This window comes from Tetrao urogallus (genome assembly GCF_951394365.1).
Source record: "Tetrao urogallus genome assembly, chromosome: 17".
Taxonomy (NCBI): domain Eukaryota; kingdom Metazoa; phylum Chordata; class Aves; order Galliformes; family Phasianidae; genus Tetrao; species Tetrao urogallus.
This window is the reverse complement of record NC_136830.1, coordinates 1261133-1277346: the sequence shown is the minus strand read 5'-3', so window position 1 is coordinate 1277346 and position 16214 is coordinate 1261133. Positions and strand designations below refer to the sequence as shown.

General features: G+C 40.5%; 1 protein-coding gene across 2 annotated transcripts; it reads right to left on the bottom strand.

Moving 5' to 3' along the window:
* Positions 1-6627: 6627 nt before the first annotated feature.
* TANGO2 (transport and golgi organization 2 homolog) lies at positions 6628-15992 on the bottom strand (the record flags this gene model as incomplete). Of its 2 annotated transcripts, XM_079543952.1 has the most annotated exons (8): positions 6628-6748; positions 6858-6962; positions 7073-7226; positions 8232-8302; positions 10877-10991; positions 11165-11284; positions 12929-13017; positions 15937-15992. In XM_079543952.1, 8 exons carry the CDS (start codon positions 15990-15992, stop codon positions 6628-6630), a joined length of 831 nt encoding a protein of 276 aa, XP_079400078.1. The 2 variants fall into 2 exon arrangements, with proteins under 2 accessions (XP_079400078.1, XP_079400079.1); XM_079543953.1 differs by lacking the exon at positions 11165-11284.
* Between the last annotated feature and the right edge of the window lie 222 nt (positions 15993-16214).

Below are 16214 nucleotides of genomic sequence, written 5' to 3'. Positions count from 1 at the left end.
CTTTTATTCACCAAGACTCCACAGAAATACACCAACAGATCCCACATGGCCCTCTGAAAGATATTAGGAGCGTTATGGAGAGCTGCAACAGGCAGTGCAGAACAGCGAACAAACTCTGGATGAACTGCAGAAAATAAGAATTTTAAATGATGTTTCGCAGATCACCAATAAATGGAAACATTGCATTTTTCACTTAAGCTTACTCTTGTTCTAGCGGATCATCCGAAAAGGTTTCACTGTAAAAGTAACCCCCAAGAGATGGATACGTGGTGGACGTTATGTAGCAAACTGTAAAGCAGAGCTGGAGAACTTCCTCTTGGCTTGGTTGTGTTACAGATGTTATTTGGAGACAGAAAGAAAAACAAAACAAAGCCAGATAATGCCCTTCTTCTCAATCAGCACAGCAAGATCATGAAAGAAACACAGAGAAAACAGCACCTCTTTTCTAAGAGAAAACTAGAATGTTAGAATGTGTAACCAGCAAACTCCCACAACAGCACGTATGGAGACTCACAAACAAGTTCAACAAAGAACACGTGGATACCTGCAGCTGCTCCTGGGAACAAGGAACAGCACATCACAGATTCTATCTTCCAAAAGTCATTTGATAAAGAAATTGGTTTCATCATCAGAAACTGCTTCCTTCATATCTTGTAGACGCCCCAAAAGGTAGAGTGGCTCCTTCTGAAACACACAGCCTCCCTCCTCACAAGGCACCAACCACTTGAAAACCTACTCAGCTACCATCTTTGTCAACCTCAGACCCTTTCTATTATCTACACCTGTATCTTTCTGATACGTACAGTAAAACAATACTGAATCATTAATTATGAACTGCCAAAAGAAAACAAAACCAGGGAAGTGGATTATTTTCATTAAATCTGCATAGGAAATCTCTGCAGAAGGATATTCAGTGGACTACTACTACACACATATTTCCTTCCACACTGCCAACTTTACCACAGAAATATTCTGAAAAAAACAAAAACAACAAAAAAAAAAAACACCAGCCATTTTGTGCAAGTCATCAAAGCAGTGCAAGAAAAGTCACTCAGGGGCCCAACAGTTACTATCAGTATAAAATCCAGATAAGAATGAAGAACCTCTGTAGCGCCATCCCATTTCAGAGCTAGCAGAATTACATAAATTGGGAAAAGTGCCATCAGAAAACAGCAGAGCGAGTGTGCTTTGATAGCTTGCCCAGTTTTCGGGCAGAGTTTAGATGGCTGCAATTAATGGTGCAACATGGAAGGTAAGTTCATTTGTTCTTAAATCTGCAATTTAGGGCCTCGGAAAGAAGAAAAAAATATTCTTCAACCGCATTCCCAGAGGCTTCCTACTTGTAAAGGAAAACAGCACAATTAGGAACTAATTTCTCTTCTCACCCTCTTAAAAATAGCATCCTGGCAACAATCAGGAGACACCGCTCAGAAGAAGCAGGGTACTAACCTTTCGGCCGCAATTAGAAACGGGAACAGTTATGGTTAATCATCTAAACAGAAGGAAGAAGAGCCCCGCTCATAAAGGAAAAGTCAAAGACCGGACTGCACCGCCCGCACGGCACCGAAGGGACGAGATGCGCTCAGCCCGCTTTAGGAGGCATAATGAGGGGCCCATCTCAATCAGCTGAACGCTGCAGAAATGAACGCGAAGCTTAAAGAAAAACGAGGTGCAAAACGGAAAGGCTGCTTTCTCAGGAGGGAAGAAGAAAGTTTAGAAGTTTTCGAGCCTAAACCTTCCAGACACCGAATGAGGAAATTCAGAGAAAGCCCTCACGGCGCTTCACCGCGGAGAGCACGAGCGGCGGGAACGCGCGGAGCCGCGCGGTGCAGCTCGGCAGGCCGCGCCGCCCCATCCTCGCCGCCCCACAGCCCCCCGGGGCGGCCGGACGCGCAGCACGTGCTGCAAAGGGCCGTGCGGCCCGGGAGCGGCAGCGCTCAGCGCTCGAGGCCGCAGCCGAGGCCCCTCTGGCCCCGACGAGAACGCGGCGCTCCCGTCTCTCCTGCTGTTCTGAGCGCCGCCCGCAGCGAAGCGAGCGGGGGGGGGGAGGGGGGAAGGCAACAAACGCCAACGCGCGGCTGCGGGGCGCCTGACGGCGGTGCCCGCCCGAACGGGCGGCGGGCCGGGGCCGCCCCGCGGCCTGCGGGGACCGAAGGGTTACAGCCCTCCAGGCGGCTGGGCCCGCTCTCGCACGGCCTCCCTCTGCCCCACGAGGCCGGCACCCACCTGGGCCATCCCCGGCGTCCCGGTTTCTCCTCCGCGAGGGGGTGGTGGGAGGGCGAGCTCGGCCGCCTCACGAAAGCCGCCCCCTGCTCCGAGCCACCATCGCCTCGGCCGCCATCTTTAAATTCCTGCTCTGAGCGGCTCCGCGAGGGCGGGACTCTCCCCTCCGGTAGCCAACGGCGTCTCCCGTCTCATGCGTCTCGAATTTGAAATCCTGGTTACCATTGACAGATTCTCGAGCACGTTAAATAGTTCGACCAATAACGACGCAAGGAGCGCACGCCCTTACGAAGCCCGACCAATGAAAGGGGGCAGGAGGCGGGACCGAGGCGGCGGGAGGGCGCGGCCGGCCGTGACGGGAGCGGGGCCCGGGGCCCGGCCCGGTTCCTTTGTCCGCAGCCGCGCGGCCGTCAGTGCTTCATGCGACCGGGGCGGGAAGCGGAGGAGGATCCGCCGAGCTGCGCTGAGGGGCTCCGGGGCGGGCTGTGGAAGGCCGTGCTGCAGGGGGCCGCAGCCGTGAAGCCTCCCAGCTCCGTTCAGACAATTCCCACAGCACGGGACGTGTCTCAGCTTTGCGTACCCTGCTGGGTGAGAGTCAGAAAGTCAGTCAGGAAGAATTAAAACACAGTGGTTTGAAAGTCAAACAACTGCTACGTCAGCTTCCACTGTGCAGCTGTTTTCACAGTCATAAAACTGAATTCCAGCAAAAATGCAACAGCTGATGCTTTGAGACGCTGCGAACCGCAGCTCTCCCTTCCCTCGGCAGGGCAAACAGTCGCTGCCACCAAAACAACGAAGAGTTCAGTAATGAAAAGTACTGCTGGCTTCCCAAAGAGTGCATAGGCTGCACTCAGTGCAGTAAGAATTAGGTGGGGTCAATGTTCCGTTCTGACTGAATGTCAGTAACTGCAGTACGTGCTGTGCTGTTCCAACAGTTAAATCTACCGTAAGACAATTTTTAAACTCAGACTACACTACTGTAATTCTAGTAAAAAAAGGTATTTACCTTCCAAAGACATTCATGATAGAAAAATGAGTAGGGCTTATCTTTAAAAACATACTTTAGACACTAATCATTGAGGCATAAAAGAAATTTGAGGTGTAAAACAGATGTGGGTATTTTACAATATGTATTTTTAAGCAGATGGAAACTATAATGACCACATTAACGGAGCTGAGTCACTCTAGCTACAGCCTACAGCGTGCTGTTCTGCACTCACAGATCTGGAGCTCTTTTTTTAAAAAAGATATCCTTAGTTAAGATATTAAGATGCTGTTTAGTGTTACCTTCTAATCTCTGTGCTACGCAGGTGACTGTATATTCACATTTCAGCTACATTGGACACTGAGGGAGAAGCAAATTGACCCAAGACTACCTGCAGCTCTGTAAAAATTAACCTTTGAATTTCAGCATGGAGGTGCTTCCAAGCAGACCATTTTCCTGGCACCTGGACATATTGGGGGCCAGAGTGCAAATGACTGAGCCTTGTCTACATCCAAGTAACACTCCAACTGCAGCTACATAAATTGGAAGCCTGCAACAGCTCTCGAACACAGAAAGTTAAATATAGTGCAATTAAAAATATAATCCACATGTCAAAATAATTACTTCACGTGAAATTATTTTTGTACGCGAACTCAAAAATTGTTTAAGATTTACTATTATGTATTACATATTAAATTAAATATTAATATATTAAATATTATATAGTATGTAGTTACTATACATACACTTGTACACTCTAACTGAAAGGACAGCTAATTGCTTTGCAAATGGAATACATTCAGTTGAGATGGGAGAATCAGAACACAGATAAATGCACGTGGCTAAGACCTTGGCTCTATGGTGTCTTCCAACAGCCCTTCACAAGTGAGCCAGCATACCAAGAGAAAAGCTTGCTTTCCCACTTTTTCTCTAAGAAAAATACTTTCTCATAAGGAGAGGTAAAAGCCCCAGTTATTGAATACTGGTTATAATGTTGTACTACAAGAAATGACACTATTGGCTCCACATATTCTCAGCTTATTATTTAATCTATCTTAATTAACACCTGAAAAGTGATGCGGTTTTCTTCACAGAGCAGAAGCAATCAATATGTTTACACCATCAGATAAGTTATTGACTACCGCTGGCTGCGTGCCCATCAGGGCTGAAATATCAGATGAGATCCATTGAATACACCTCCTCTGTCACTAGAGGACAGGCTTGTAGAGTACCTCACTGCTATCAGTATGTAGTGCTTTCCTCAGAGGGCACAGAGAACAAGCTCAAAACCAAGGTTTTATAAAAGTAGATCCAGAACGTTTTACTGAGAATATTTAAAAATATATTGATTACCAAATGTATGCTGAAGTCCCATCAACTTAGATTATATTAAATAAGGACTAAAACACTCTTAAGAGCCTACTTAAAGGCCAGCTTATATATTTGCTTGAAGTATTTTAAGTCACAGTTACACAATCATAACTGCAGAGACCAAGCATACAGTATCATTACCTTTTGTATTACTTTTAGTAGCCAATCGTGTATATTTATCCAAAATAATGTAACGAAGTTCAAATTGCACACATATCTAATAATCACATCTTCATTAGAAGATTTGAAACCCATGTCCAAGGCTTTTCTTTAGATTTAAAAACAAGCAAAAACCACAAAACACATCATCACCGAATGTCACTTCTAGCTTAAACTCTTCAGGAGAGAGATCAGAGCTTCACATGGACTTTTATAATGCTAGAATATAAATCAAGGTTTTCTGGGGAGACCTGTTTATTTAATAAGGCAAATAAAGCAAAGTTTTAGTAAGTACTGTGATAATTCATACTGGTATTTAGTAAAGACAAAGAATATCAATCACAGAATGAGATGGAAACAAAATGCATGTTCAAAAGTGGAATTTTACCAAAGCTGCTCAGAAAATGGTGGTTATTCTTTTTTACTTGCCTGTTAATCCTACTGCTTCCATTGAAAATGCTACCATGGATCCTTCAACTTCCCAGCCCTATTTGCTGGGGTTTTTGCCTGTTTGCTCCTCTCCCATACCTTGTGCTATGACCACTCGTAAAAGTACACTCTTACACAAGATATTAGATACAGAATTCTGGAGTGATCTTTTCAGCATGGCTGAATCAAGTCACATTACAACAGATATTCCATTCTAAAGGTGATTCTGAATTCTCCATCAATTTATTTATAATTATAGATAGATAATTACAAATTTCACCTCCACTGCAACATCCAGGTATGCAGATCACTAAGGTTGTCTTAAGTTAGTGTCACTTCATATTCAGTTTCTATTTGCAAGCATAATTATTCCTTATCCCTCTGGTTGGGAAGGAAAAAAAACTAATATTGCTAATGAGATTATCAGCAAACAAGATGTCACAGTGCACAATTTTATTATTTTCAAAGATAAACAACTCTAAACCTTACTGAATAAAACTGAGCAGTGACAACTTAATTTCTTAGTTCTAAAACTAGCTTTGAGAGTACTTAAGATCTATTGCTGTACTATTTACAGGTAAACAAAACAAAGAATTCTTCCCTCCCCACCCTCCCCAGAACAATGCACCGTGGCACGGTGACAAGTTTAAATATTACTAAAGCACTTAATGCTACAAAGAAAACATACATTCGTTCAATGCACATTGGCATCAGCTTACAATCTTAAAATTATATATTGAAAGGAGAGGAGCTTTGTGAAAAACAAAGGCAGCAAGTGTTTCTCCTCCTCTGAACTGAATGCAAGGTTAGTAGTTCTTTAAAACATACTTTAAAAAAACAAAGAACAACTTGCATGTTGGGCAAAGACAGCCTTGCCCTGGAAACAGGTGTTAGACCAGGTGGCCTCACGATGCCTCTGATCTTTTGTTCTGTGGCTGCTAGACATTGGTTTCAGGCATCATGCAGTGTGTTTGTATCTGAGCGAAAAGAAATTAAAGGAACCTGTGAGAAATGGAACTGCAGCTGATTTCCTTTCAATTCCAAGTGCAAATGATAAAAATCTAATTTTTAGACAAAATTTAGATTTGAAGGTTAGCTGAAGATTGATTCTCCAAGAAGCTGCATATATTCTAAGATTTGGTTGAAATAAAAATAAGTGATATGCAAGTCACAGTATCCTGTTGGTACTTTCCATTGGATTTTACAATTTTTTAAGCTTAGATGATAAAACAAAGCCATGGGGCCAGAAATTTGTTTTAAAGTTGTAACTTAATATAAGAACAGCCAGAAACTTGGTTTTATGCAAAGGATTTGTGAGATTGATAGCTTACACGATCTATTTAAAACAACTTTTGCTTCTCTTGCTATTTTTGGCTTCCAGAGGCTGGCAGAAAACATTTCCTGGAGCTTAACAGCTTGCTTTCATTGCTTTTATTACAATGCATTCAAATGGAAAGTTGTTACATGTGCAGTTTGAATTCATAGGTGCTTGTTTTCCACTGGCTGACATCCTCGTTGATCATGGTGCGCTCTGTGAAAGTAACGTTCCCTTCTGCGTCAATGAGAAGGACTGTGTTTGCCCTGAAACAGCATAGAGGCAGAAGAAACACAGAACGCTCAGTAAAGAGTTAACATTTATGACAACATACATTTGAATTGAGATATGTTTTGGTCCAGCAGGAAATATTACCTTGTTCCATAACCTGGGCAACGAACACACACAGCTGCATACTTGTTCAGTATAGGACGTATGTATTCCTTCCCTTGGTCTTCAATTGCAGGGTCAGGTAATTGACTGAAAAAGTTGTAGAAGAAATTATTATTATTATTTTTAATTCTCCATCATACCATCTCTGGCACTAAGCTGTTTTCTGTGAAGTTGGCCTCTCTATATTGTTTTCTTACGGCTCTTGATTATTCATCACTGTAAGGAGCTCCTGCACCAAGTCCTCCTTGGCAAGGTCTTGACTTCTGTTGACGACTTCTGTGAAAAGCTGTTTCCCATACTGGAGTTTCTTCCATGGCGTATCCAACAAACAATTACTCAGTCCATATATTCCTATACATGCGCATGCACAAAGGAGAAAAAAAACCCTAACATGTAAATGTAGTGTGTAACACTTCAAACAACTTAACCTTTTCCCAGACTTTTGTGAAATACCAAAGATTCCCTGCCCAGAGCACAACACTAACAGAAACATGAGGGCATTGCACAGCCTAAACACAAAATAACTCTTACTCACTACATTGTTGGCTTTATTTCTGTCAAGCAATTCCAATTCTCCAAGCTTCATACATTATGAAATCAATGAAATTCAATTTCATATTGTACAGAGGTAACACAATAAAGGAGTGACCAGCTTTTTGTTTGTGTTAAAGTCTGTTTTGTGCTTCTGGTTGTACAAAAGTCTAATAGCTGTTTCCAAGAATTGATGCCATAACTGGTACAGTAACTATTTGCCTATTGGCAGCAACGCTTTGACTGTTTTGAGCAAGCAAAATAAACCTTTGTATATTAATGCAGCCTTCACAACTGCTATCAACCAGCTAAAGCATTCTGCATGTCTCAGTCCATTTCTGCTGGTTTTTGGTGATGAATACTGAAGTCTCCTATATAATTGGCTAGCAAAGGACTAGATTTTAAATATTTTAAATCAGACTACCTGATTTAAAGATAAAAGCTCATTATTTTTTAAAGCCAATTCTGTCCCTAGGGGGACACAGTCAAATTACCTTCTTAACTCCGCAAAGTAAGAGAAGTTAGCTCTGACTTTGAAAATGCCATTTCTCAAGATAGACCTTTGTCCCCTGATCACAGTTAAGTAACATTCCAGTAACTGCAGTGCAGATTGGAACACTGACAAGGATAGAAGCTGTTATAAACTATTGACACTACTGAGATATATTAGCAAATACTTAAATGAATTTAAGCATTTATTTTTAAGAATGCAAGGAAAGTTAGCAAAGACAATGCTTAACCAGCCAAAATACTGGAGAACATGACCATATTCTGAGTCCTTTAAAGTAACAGAGTAATATTCCAAGCTTTTAGATGTGAACCTACCAGGATTTAAGAACACAGGTTCCGGTTCTCCTTTGTTTCCATAGTAGCAAATTACATCTCCTTTGGTGGTACTGAAAAATACAAACAAGAATTTCTCCTTGAAAAAAAACCATCAGCTTCTGTAGTTGATTACTTGCTAATTCCACACAACCTTCAAACACAGCAAGATGTTGCTGGCACTGTTGCTGCTCTGACACCACAACCCAGAAATTAATTGATGAATTTCATTACTCTCCTCCTCTGAAACAGTCTATCACACCACAGTCAAATGTTACCATCATCACTTTTAAACACAGTGGTAATGCAATTCAGTAAAACCCAAAACTGCTGCATGGAAAGCAGGCAGGTATACTGTAAACATGAGCAAACTCCACCTCCTGAAACAGGAAATATTCTTTGAATTTAAAAGAAAACGTCACAGAACTTGCAGTTAGAATTGAATTTGGATTGAGTACCATAAAACAGAATAAAGAAGAGATGCCATTTCCAGCTCCTTATTTTCCTATGAGCTAGGAGGACATGTCTTAGCCTTGATGCAAATAAGAATGTGTAGAACACAGTTAATGAATGGCACTAGAAGCATCAAAGAACATGCTTGTTTAAAATAAGTCATACAAAGCTGTGGAAATAAGTGACCAGATTTCACAACCCTTATGCTTCTTTCCAGCTCCCTCTCTCTTATCACTGCACCTGTTCTGTCATCACAGTAATACTGAGAGAAAGTAAGTTTGTTTTCTTAAGGACCTGAGAACTCAAACATTGTCAATCTCTCTTTAAGCGTGCCACCTACAGACAGCAGTATCATATGCTCAGATATTCCCTTTCCCAACACTGCTTCATTTACTCTTCCAATTGGAGTTTCCTCTCCATTTCACACCACTGTAGCAGAGCCAGTCACTGTTGTTATACAAGAGATGAACATGTTAAGAATAGGCTTCAATCTCTTCTTTGAACAGTAACATGGTTCAACAAAATAACATCAGCTACCATAATGTTTTTCTATTTACATAGGAAAGTAGCTTCCATTCGTACATCACACCTCTCAGGACTATTTCTAATTTCCTAAGATGACAGGTTTATATATTATATAGAAATTGCTTTGCATCATTAACTCGCCAAGAATTTCATTTCACCAGAGTATCCAAGGCTAAGGATGTCACAATGGAGAATTAACACATACAGCCTTCAAAGTGGGACCTAGCGTGAAATCATGACCTGCATCACCACAAAAGGTCTATCCAGCTGAGCAGACAATTCCCTATTACCTTAGCATAGAGTAAAAAAATAAAAAATAAAAAAAAAATCAAGCGAACTAAATAGTAACACATGAATTATTATTTTAGTAACATCAATCAAAACTACTTCAACATCATTACACTAACAGGCTTTACAACTATTAAACACATCTAAATTAAAATGAAGAAAATCGAAACTATTTACTGCTTGCTTACTTTACATCAAACATGTTGAGTATTGTGTTTTCTTAAAAACATAGTAAGACTAATTCTTCCATTACCTTTGAAATTCCAGATAGCCTTCCAACCTGTGAAAGGCAGCCAGGCAGCAGTGTGTGGCAGAGTACAAGAAATCAAGTCCTCTGACCACGATAAAAATTAATGTACAGAAAAGGAAAAATTCTTGTCAAGTCACTGGTAGGATAACAAACCGTAAAGGAGAGCAGCAAACACAAACTGTCTGACAAGCTTACAGATTAACATTCTGAAAGCACCAACTTCTCTGCTTGTTTCAAAAAAACAGAACTATACTCTTATCTCTACAGGTGGCATATCTGCCTTTGTAAATTCAGTTCAGACTTTGGTTATCTCTGAGCTTTATTTCACTTTCCCACCATAACACAGTAAATTTAAAAATGAAAAATAGGCAGAATTTGAAATAAAAGCCTTTCTTAAGCAAACAACAAAGCCACACAAAACAGTAGAAAGAGAGCAGCAACCAACCATACTTGCATCAAAGTGGGGAGGTTGGAGGGAACTTTGACAGTAATATCAGCCTAGAAGCTCTCAGCTCTTCTAACCTTGCCACAGCATGCTACCCAACAGGAAAAATGAAGGGTAGAATGGGGGATACTTGCTTGTCCAGCCCAAACTTGAGGTTGGAGAAGCTGTACATAAACTGTGCATGGAAAAACAATAAATCAAGTCCAAATTTTTGGATGGCATTTGCTTTGCCATTTTCTAGCATAGGATTTTTGGTTGTTCCTGTTTATTTTTTCAAGGCAGGAAGCCTGAAGGATATAGAAAAATAAATGCAAACTGAATTTTAGATTGAAAGTTTGAGGATAAGAGATTTCATAATCAAACAAAAGTGTGCACATCTCTGAGAAATTATAGAGCCAAGGTTGTGCTCTCTTGAAATCATAACACAATCTGCAGGGAAAAGAGTAATTATGAGCTCTTAAGTATCAGTTAGAATACATGGCAGCCACTGAGCATTTGAAAGATGAAAAAATAAAGGGAATTACAACCAGGGTGACACTGGGCTCTTACCTGCCAACTGGCAAAAGAAAATGAAGTGAGAGCTCGTCTGGTGACAGGCTTCTTATTATTACACTCATGTGCTAAAACAAATACATGTACTTCACTACTGCTATCTTTCTGCTGTGACACTGAAGTTTGTAGACTTACTTCAAGTCAGCTGTTATTAAATTAAATCCGTTATAAAGATGTCCTTCTACTGAAACTTTCTTCAAGTAAGAGTAACAGTCCAGGTCTGAAGTCAAGAAGTTCGTTACAAGAGCACCTAAGAAAGAAGTACACAGAGCAACTTGACCACGTGAACTTACTAATCTGAAGGGCTTGGTAAAACAAACAACACTACAGAAGATATCTTCCACCAACAGAATGTAATAGTAATCAGAAACACATTCCTTCATAAAAGGATTAATAAAAAATATAAATAATATCCCTTCATACCTCTTCCTTTTGCATTTTTGTCAGTCGTTGGCTGCATATAGTTTGTCAGGGCTGCCATCCTGCCTTTCTTACTGATTCCCAGCCACGTCCCACCTTCTTTTCCTTCCTCCATATCCAGACCTAATAAAATAAGAACTAGGTGATTACATTCATCTTCAAAAATCTCAAGGTTAAATAATTTCTTCATACAGATGCTGAGTCTTGATGAGGCTGAATAAAATACAGTCAGTACAATCTTTTTGGATAAGTACGCATGAGGGTAAGAGCACTTCTATTACCCATCCACGATTCTGAACTAGCAAGTTACTGAAATAATAGATGATGAAGAACGATGTAAAAGGTGTAATAGGTGTAAAAGTGAAATTATAAGCTATGTCTGTAAGCCAAAATACACAGAAAACTAAGTAGGCTCATAACGCTTGTTCATTCAAAAGCAAAGTCTCAGAAGATTAACACTATTGGCAAGTTTGACTTTAGAAGTAACCAGAACAATTTAGAGTAATTTAGGTAATTGCAGAATATTATACTGTGGTAACAGTAACTTGCCTAGGAGGTGGGGTGTGCTAATTGTCAGCAGCTACAAGAAGGAAGCCACAGTCAAGACTCTTCTATGCAATCTAACATGCATATTGTTGGAAAAATTTCAACTCAGATCTCATAAGAGATCCTTCATTAGAGAAGAAAACCAAGTCTTGGATGCTATTCCAGAAACTCTTTCCTTCCTTCAGTCTCCAGAATTTCAGTGTCAAGTTTAGCTTTGTCACATCCTCACACAACATTTCATCAGTATCTTCACCTTAACTAAAAGGTACACAAAAACAAAACATACAGCTACACTGATATGTGAACATATGCAGTTCCTGGTTTTATATCAGGTCCAAAAACGTTCATAGATTCATACAATGGAAGAATTTAATGTTTTTGTTCTCTGAACTGCTGCTTTGATTCAACAATTTTAACTCAATGGAAGAATATTAATGGGCTCTCCACAGACAGACCCACTGAATGGAGAACGTGTGTTCTCATGCCAAATGCAGGCAGAGATGACAAAGGTGCAAGAGCAAGTTCAGGTCTCTTCAGTTTTCGGGGTAGTTCTTTGTTTTTAAATTCCTGTGACACAAGGGAAGCAGCACCCAGAATGTCTGGCACAGAAGCGGAATGTCAGGCAGAGCTTGAGAAGCAAAGGAGCTGCAGTGCAGTGGGAGTCATTTATCCTCACAGCTCTCCCTGCCAATGACAATAACACACAATGTGTGACAGTAACACCTGTGACTTTGCAAATACTGTTTGCTGCCTTGGATCTGAGCATTGCTTTGTCTACCCAAGGCTGCAGATAGATTCCCTACAAAGGAAAAGTAGACGATTGAATAACTACATTTTACTGAACTGATTGTAGATCAAATCTAATAAACTAATGGATCAATAACTAAAACCACTATGTAGCCTATAAATTACTGATAAGAAACTAGAAGAATTTCCTTGAGGCTTGTTTTAATGATTTCCAGTCACTAGTACAGACAATGAGCCTGTAGAGTAACTAATTCCACCTATTTAAGAAAGCATTTCAGCATATCTGCCAAAGCTCAAGTAATTGTTTGTGATGGACAAACATATTACTATATTTCCATTACACTGCTTGGCCTAAAGTCAGTAAAAAGAAAATTGGGAGGAAAACCACTACATGATTCTAAAACACAAATAAGACAATAACAGCCCATCGCACTCTCTACACAGGACAACAAGAAATACAAGAACATTACGTACCACTCAGGATTTCATTGCTGCTGTCCCAAAAATCTGCTGATTTGGATGGTCTGCTGTAAAATTCATCTCTATTAGCAGCTAGAATAAGTCTGTAGAACACAAGAGTAGCAAGGTATGTACTTGGAAATAGGGATTCTATAACACAGAGAACAGAACATTTTTTGCCAGAGCAACAGTTCACTGTAAGCATTAAACCATCCTTTACCTTAGCATCTCACTTCTATCAGCATAGAAGCTGAACATCAGCTAACCACAGCCTTCTCTCACACTGTCCTGAGACATTTAACAAATTCATCTTACTGCACAAATGAGGCTCATATCCAAGAACAGAAGAATGCTTGCAAAGCAAGAGATTGAGTTAAGACTGAAAAGCAATCTTATAACTCTTCAGCACGTGAAGTTACAGCTTAAAAAAAAAAAAAAAGAAAAAAAAGAAAACCAACAACAAAAAAAACCAACCCAAGGAACTCTAAAGGGAACTTGTAGGTTATAGGAAGCTTATCTGAAGCACAAGAACATGTTTTTTATTTTTAGTTAGGGCCACACAACCACAGTATTTTTTAATTTAACTTGAACAATTAAAGCACTATTTATGCAGTAGAAAGATACAATACTTTTGTCTGAAAGTATCCAGGACAGAGACAAACCTGATAGCCCCCAAGGCCCATCCTGACTGAAATTCATTCAATTAATAAGAGAAGACAGCACACTCAACAACGCAGAGATGCAAAGGGAAAATAATGCTTTTCTGTAACAGTCAAGAAGTGTATGGGGATGGAGAGTGCTCCCCTTTCTTGTTTGTTTGTTTTTTTTTTTGTTTGTTTGTTTCCCCCCCCCCCTTTTTTTTTTCTTTTTACCTTTCTGCAAGTATGGTTGCTGCATAATCTGAGAACAGCAGGAAACAAGATGTGAATATCTAATGAGAGTCCTTGCAGCAGACAAGCTGTAGGAAGCCCTGGAGGCTGCTCAGTCAGAAAGCAGGCAGATGTTATAAGAAATATGCAACTGAAAAATGCTGCTGGGTGAAACACATATATTTCTTAATAAGCACGTTTTACTCCACAGCCATCCTGTACTCAAAGTGCTCTGCCACTCTTTGGATATCCAGCTAAAGCAGATAGTTCTTAAACAACACAAGCAGGAAATAACTCCCAGAGTGTTCTCTGTCACCGCTGTGTCTGGCTTCCTCTGCTCCTTGGAAAGAGGATCCTAGAGGCATCTGCCAGTGTGGGAGACGTAGCTCAGCACGGTCTTTGGGAAGCGATTCCTATACAGGATGCACGGGGAAAAAGAGCAGCTCTTCCTAGTGAAGCAAACACTACTTGTTTATGGAACCTAAATAGTAGTAAGTGGATTTTTTCCAGTGTGGTAGAATATTCCCCATCTTTCAGTTTATATATAAATTTTGGCATTTAGCACAAGGCTAGTAGACAGGATTGGTACATTGAAAGCATCTTCATTTAGCCATTTGTGGAACATAATCACAGTGAAAAGCATCACTACTGAAGTGACCCTTGGCATCTAATAAATTGCAAAAGGCCTGTTCAGCTATTTTACAGCTGAAATTAACTGTATTAGGACTTACTAATTAGGATTTATTTAAACATTGAGACAGAAAAACATGAGAAATCGTTCCATTAAAGCAATTCCACACAGTGAAATTCAGTTCCATAAAAAGTCTCCAATTACAGCTTTGAAGTTTAAAACATATTTATTCTTAAGATGCACACAGTATAGTTGGGAATAGCATAATGGCAGTGCAGTAACTTTGACAATGATAATGACTACAGTAAAGCATTTGTTACACTGCCCTGAGCTTTACTTCTCGTAGGTCCCCAGAGAGAACACCAAGGGCAGAACAGTCAGCTGCAAACATACAGGAGGACAGGAATTCGTTCATGCACTCAGATCATCTGCAAAGCTTTGTGCTAAATCAGGCACCCACAAAAACTGGCCAGATGTACTGCTGTGGAAATCAAGTTCTCTAGGATGGGAAACCCTCCCAAGCATTATGGAGAACATTGTTTAGCTCGGCCAAAGAAACCCAGTTTGTCTTTCCAACTTTTAATGGTTAGACACCAAGAGAAACAAAGTAATGGATAATAAGAGCTAATTGTAGATGTCTTTTTTGAGGTGGACAAACACAGCAGCAGGCCTGCAGTCAGAGATCCCCCTCTGGGTTGGGAGAAGCGTTCCATGAGCTCAGTGCGAAGCAAACAGAGCTCAAGCACAATGTTACACACAGGAGCCCTCAGGGAAAGTACAGTTAGCAGCAGGCCAGTGCAGAGAGGTCTCATAGAGAAATGAGAGCTCCCAGTTCCCAGAGCACTGGGCAACGTCTCCAGCTGATATTTATGTTCACCAGAAAGCTGAGACGAAGGTGAAGAAACTAGAGTAAAAACTAACAACACAACAACCAGGCACCTCAACTTTCTTTAAAAAAAAAAAACAACAAAGTTTAGTCATGTTGTGTTAAGGAAGGAGAAAAGGGACTGAAGTTATGCGTTTGATTGAAGCAATAAAATTAAGATCAGCCACCAAGAACAACATGGCACAGTACTTACTGCTGACATGCAAGGCTGGTCAGAATCATTTATTACAGAGGTAAAGAGCAAGGCTCTGCTTAACAAAAAGTAATGAGAAAATTGAGATCAATTAAGCAATTGATGGTCCATCAAACATGATTCCCCTTAGCTCTTAGGATACAAGAGAAGGCAGGAACTTGGAACTCTGATTAGAATTTATGAAGGACGCATCCTGCACCACATGACAGATCACCATCAAGAGGCCCATAACTAGAGACTGAGCCTCTGACCAGGGTGCAAAACAACACATGAAAGTGACCCTGTGAGAACCCTTCAAGTACTCCCACAGAGAAAATCTAAGTTAGACATTACATGAGCATAACTGAACACCAAGTAATAACTCCTGAGTTTGTAATTCAAACATAGGCCACAAGAAACTGCACAAAAAAATTACAGAAACAGCTCTGTTTCAGCCATCCTTACCTGTAGGCATTTTTTGAAACGGGCCGAGGATCAAATTTGAATAGAATGATGCACATTGAAGAATGATTAAGTCTTGTTTCTTCCACAAAAGCTCAGTGCAAGGTCATTCTGTAACAGCCTACAAAGAAAATGCAGATCATCCATTATGCCACAAATCACACAGAGGATAACCTTGCCTCTGGGCTGAAGCAGTGCTACAGATTGCAGTGCTCATACCCTTGCTTACTGAAAAGCTGGTTTAAATATATTTTGGTCAGCAACATATGAAAAAACAAATA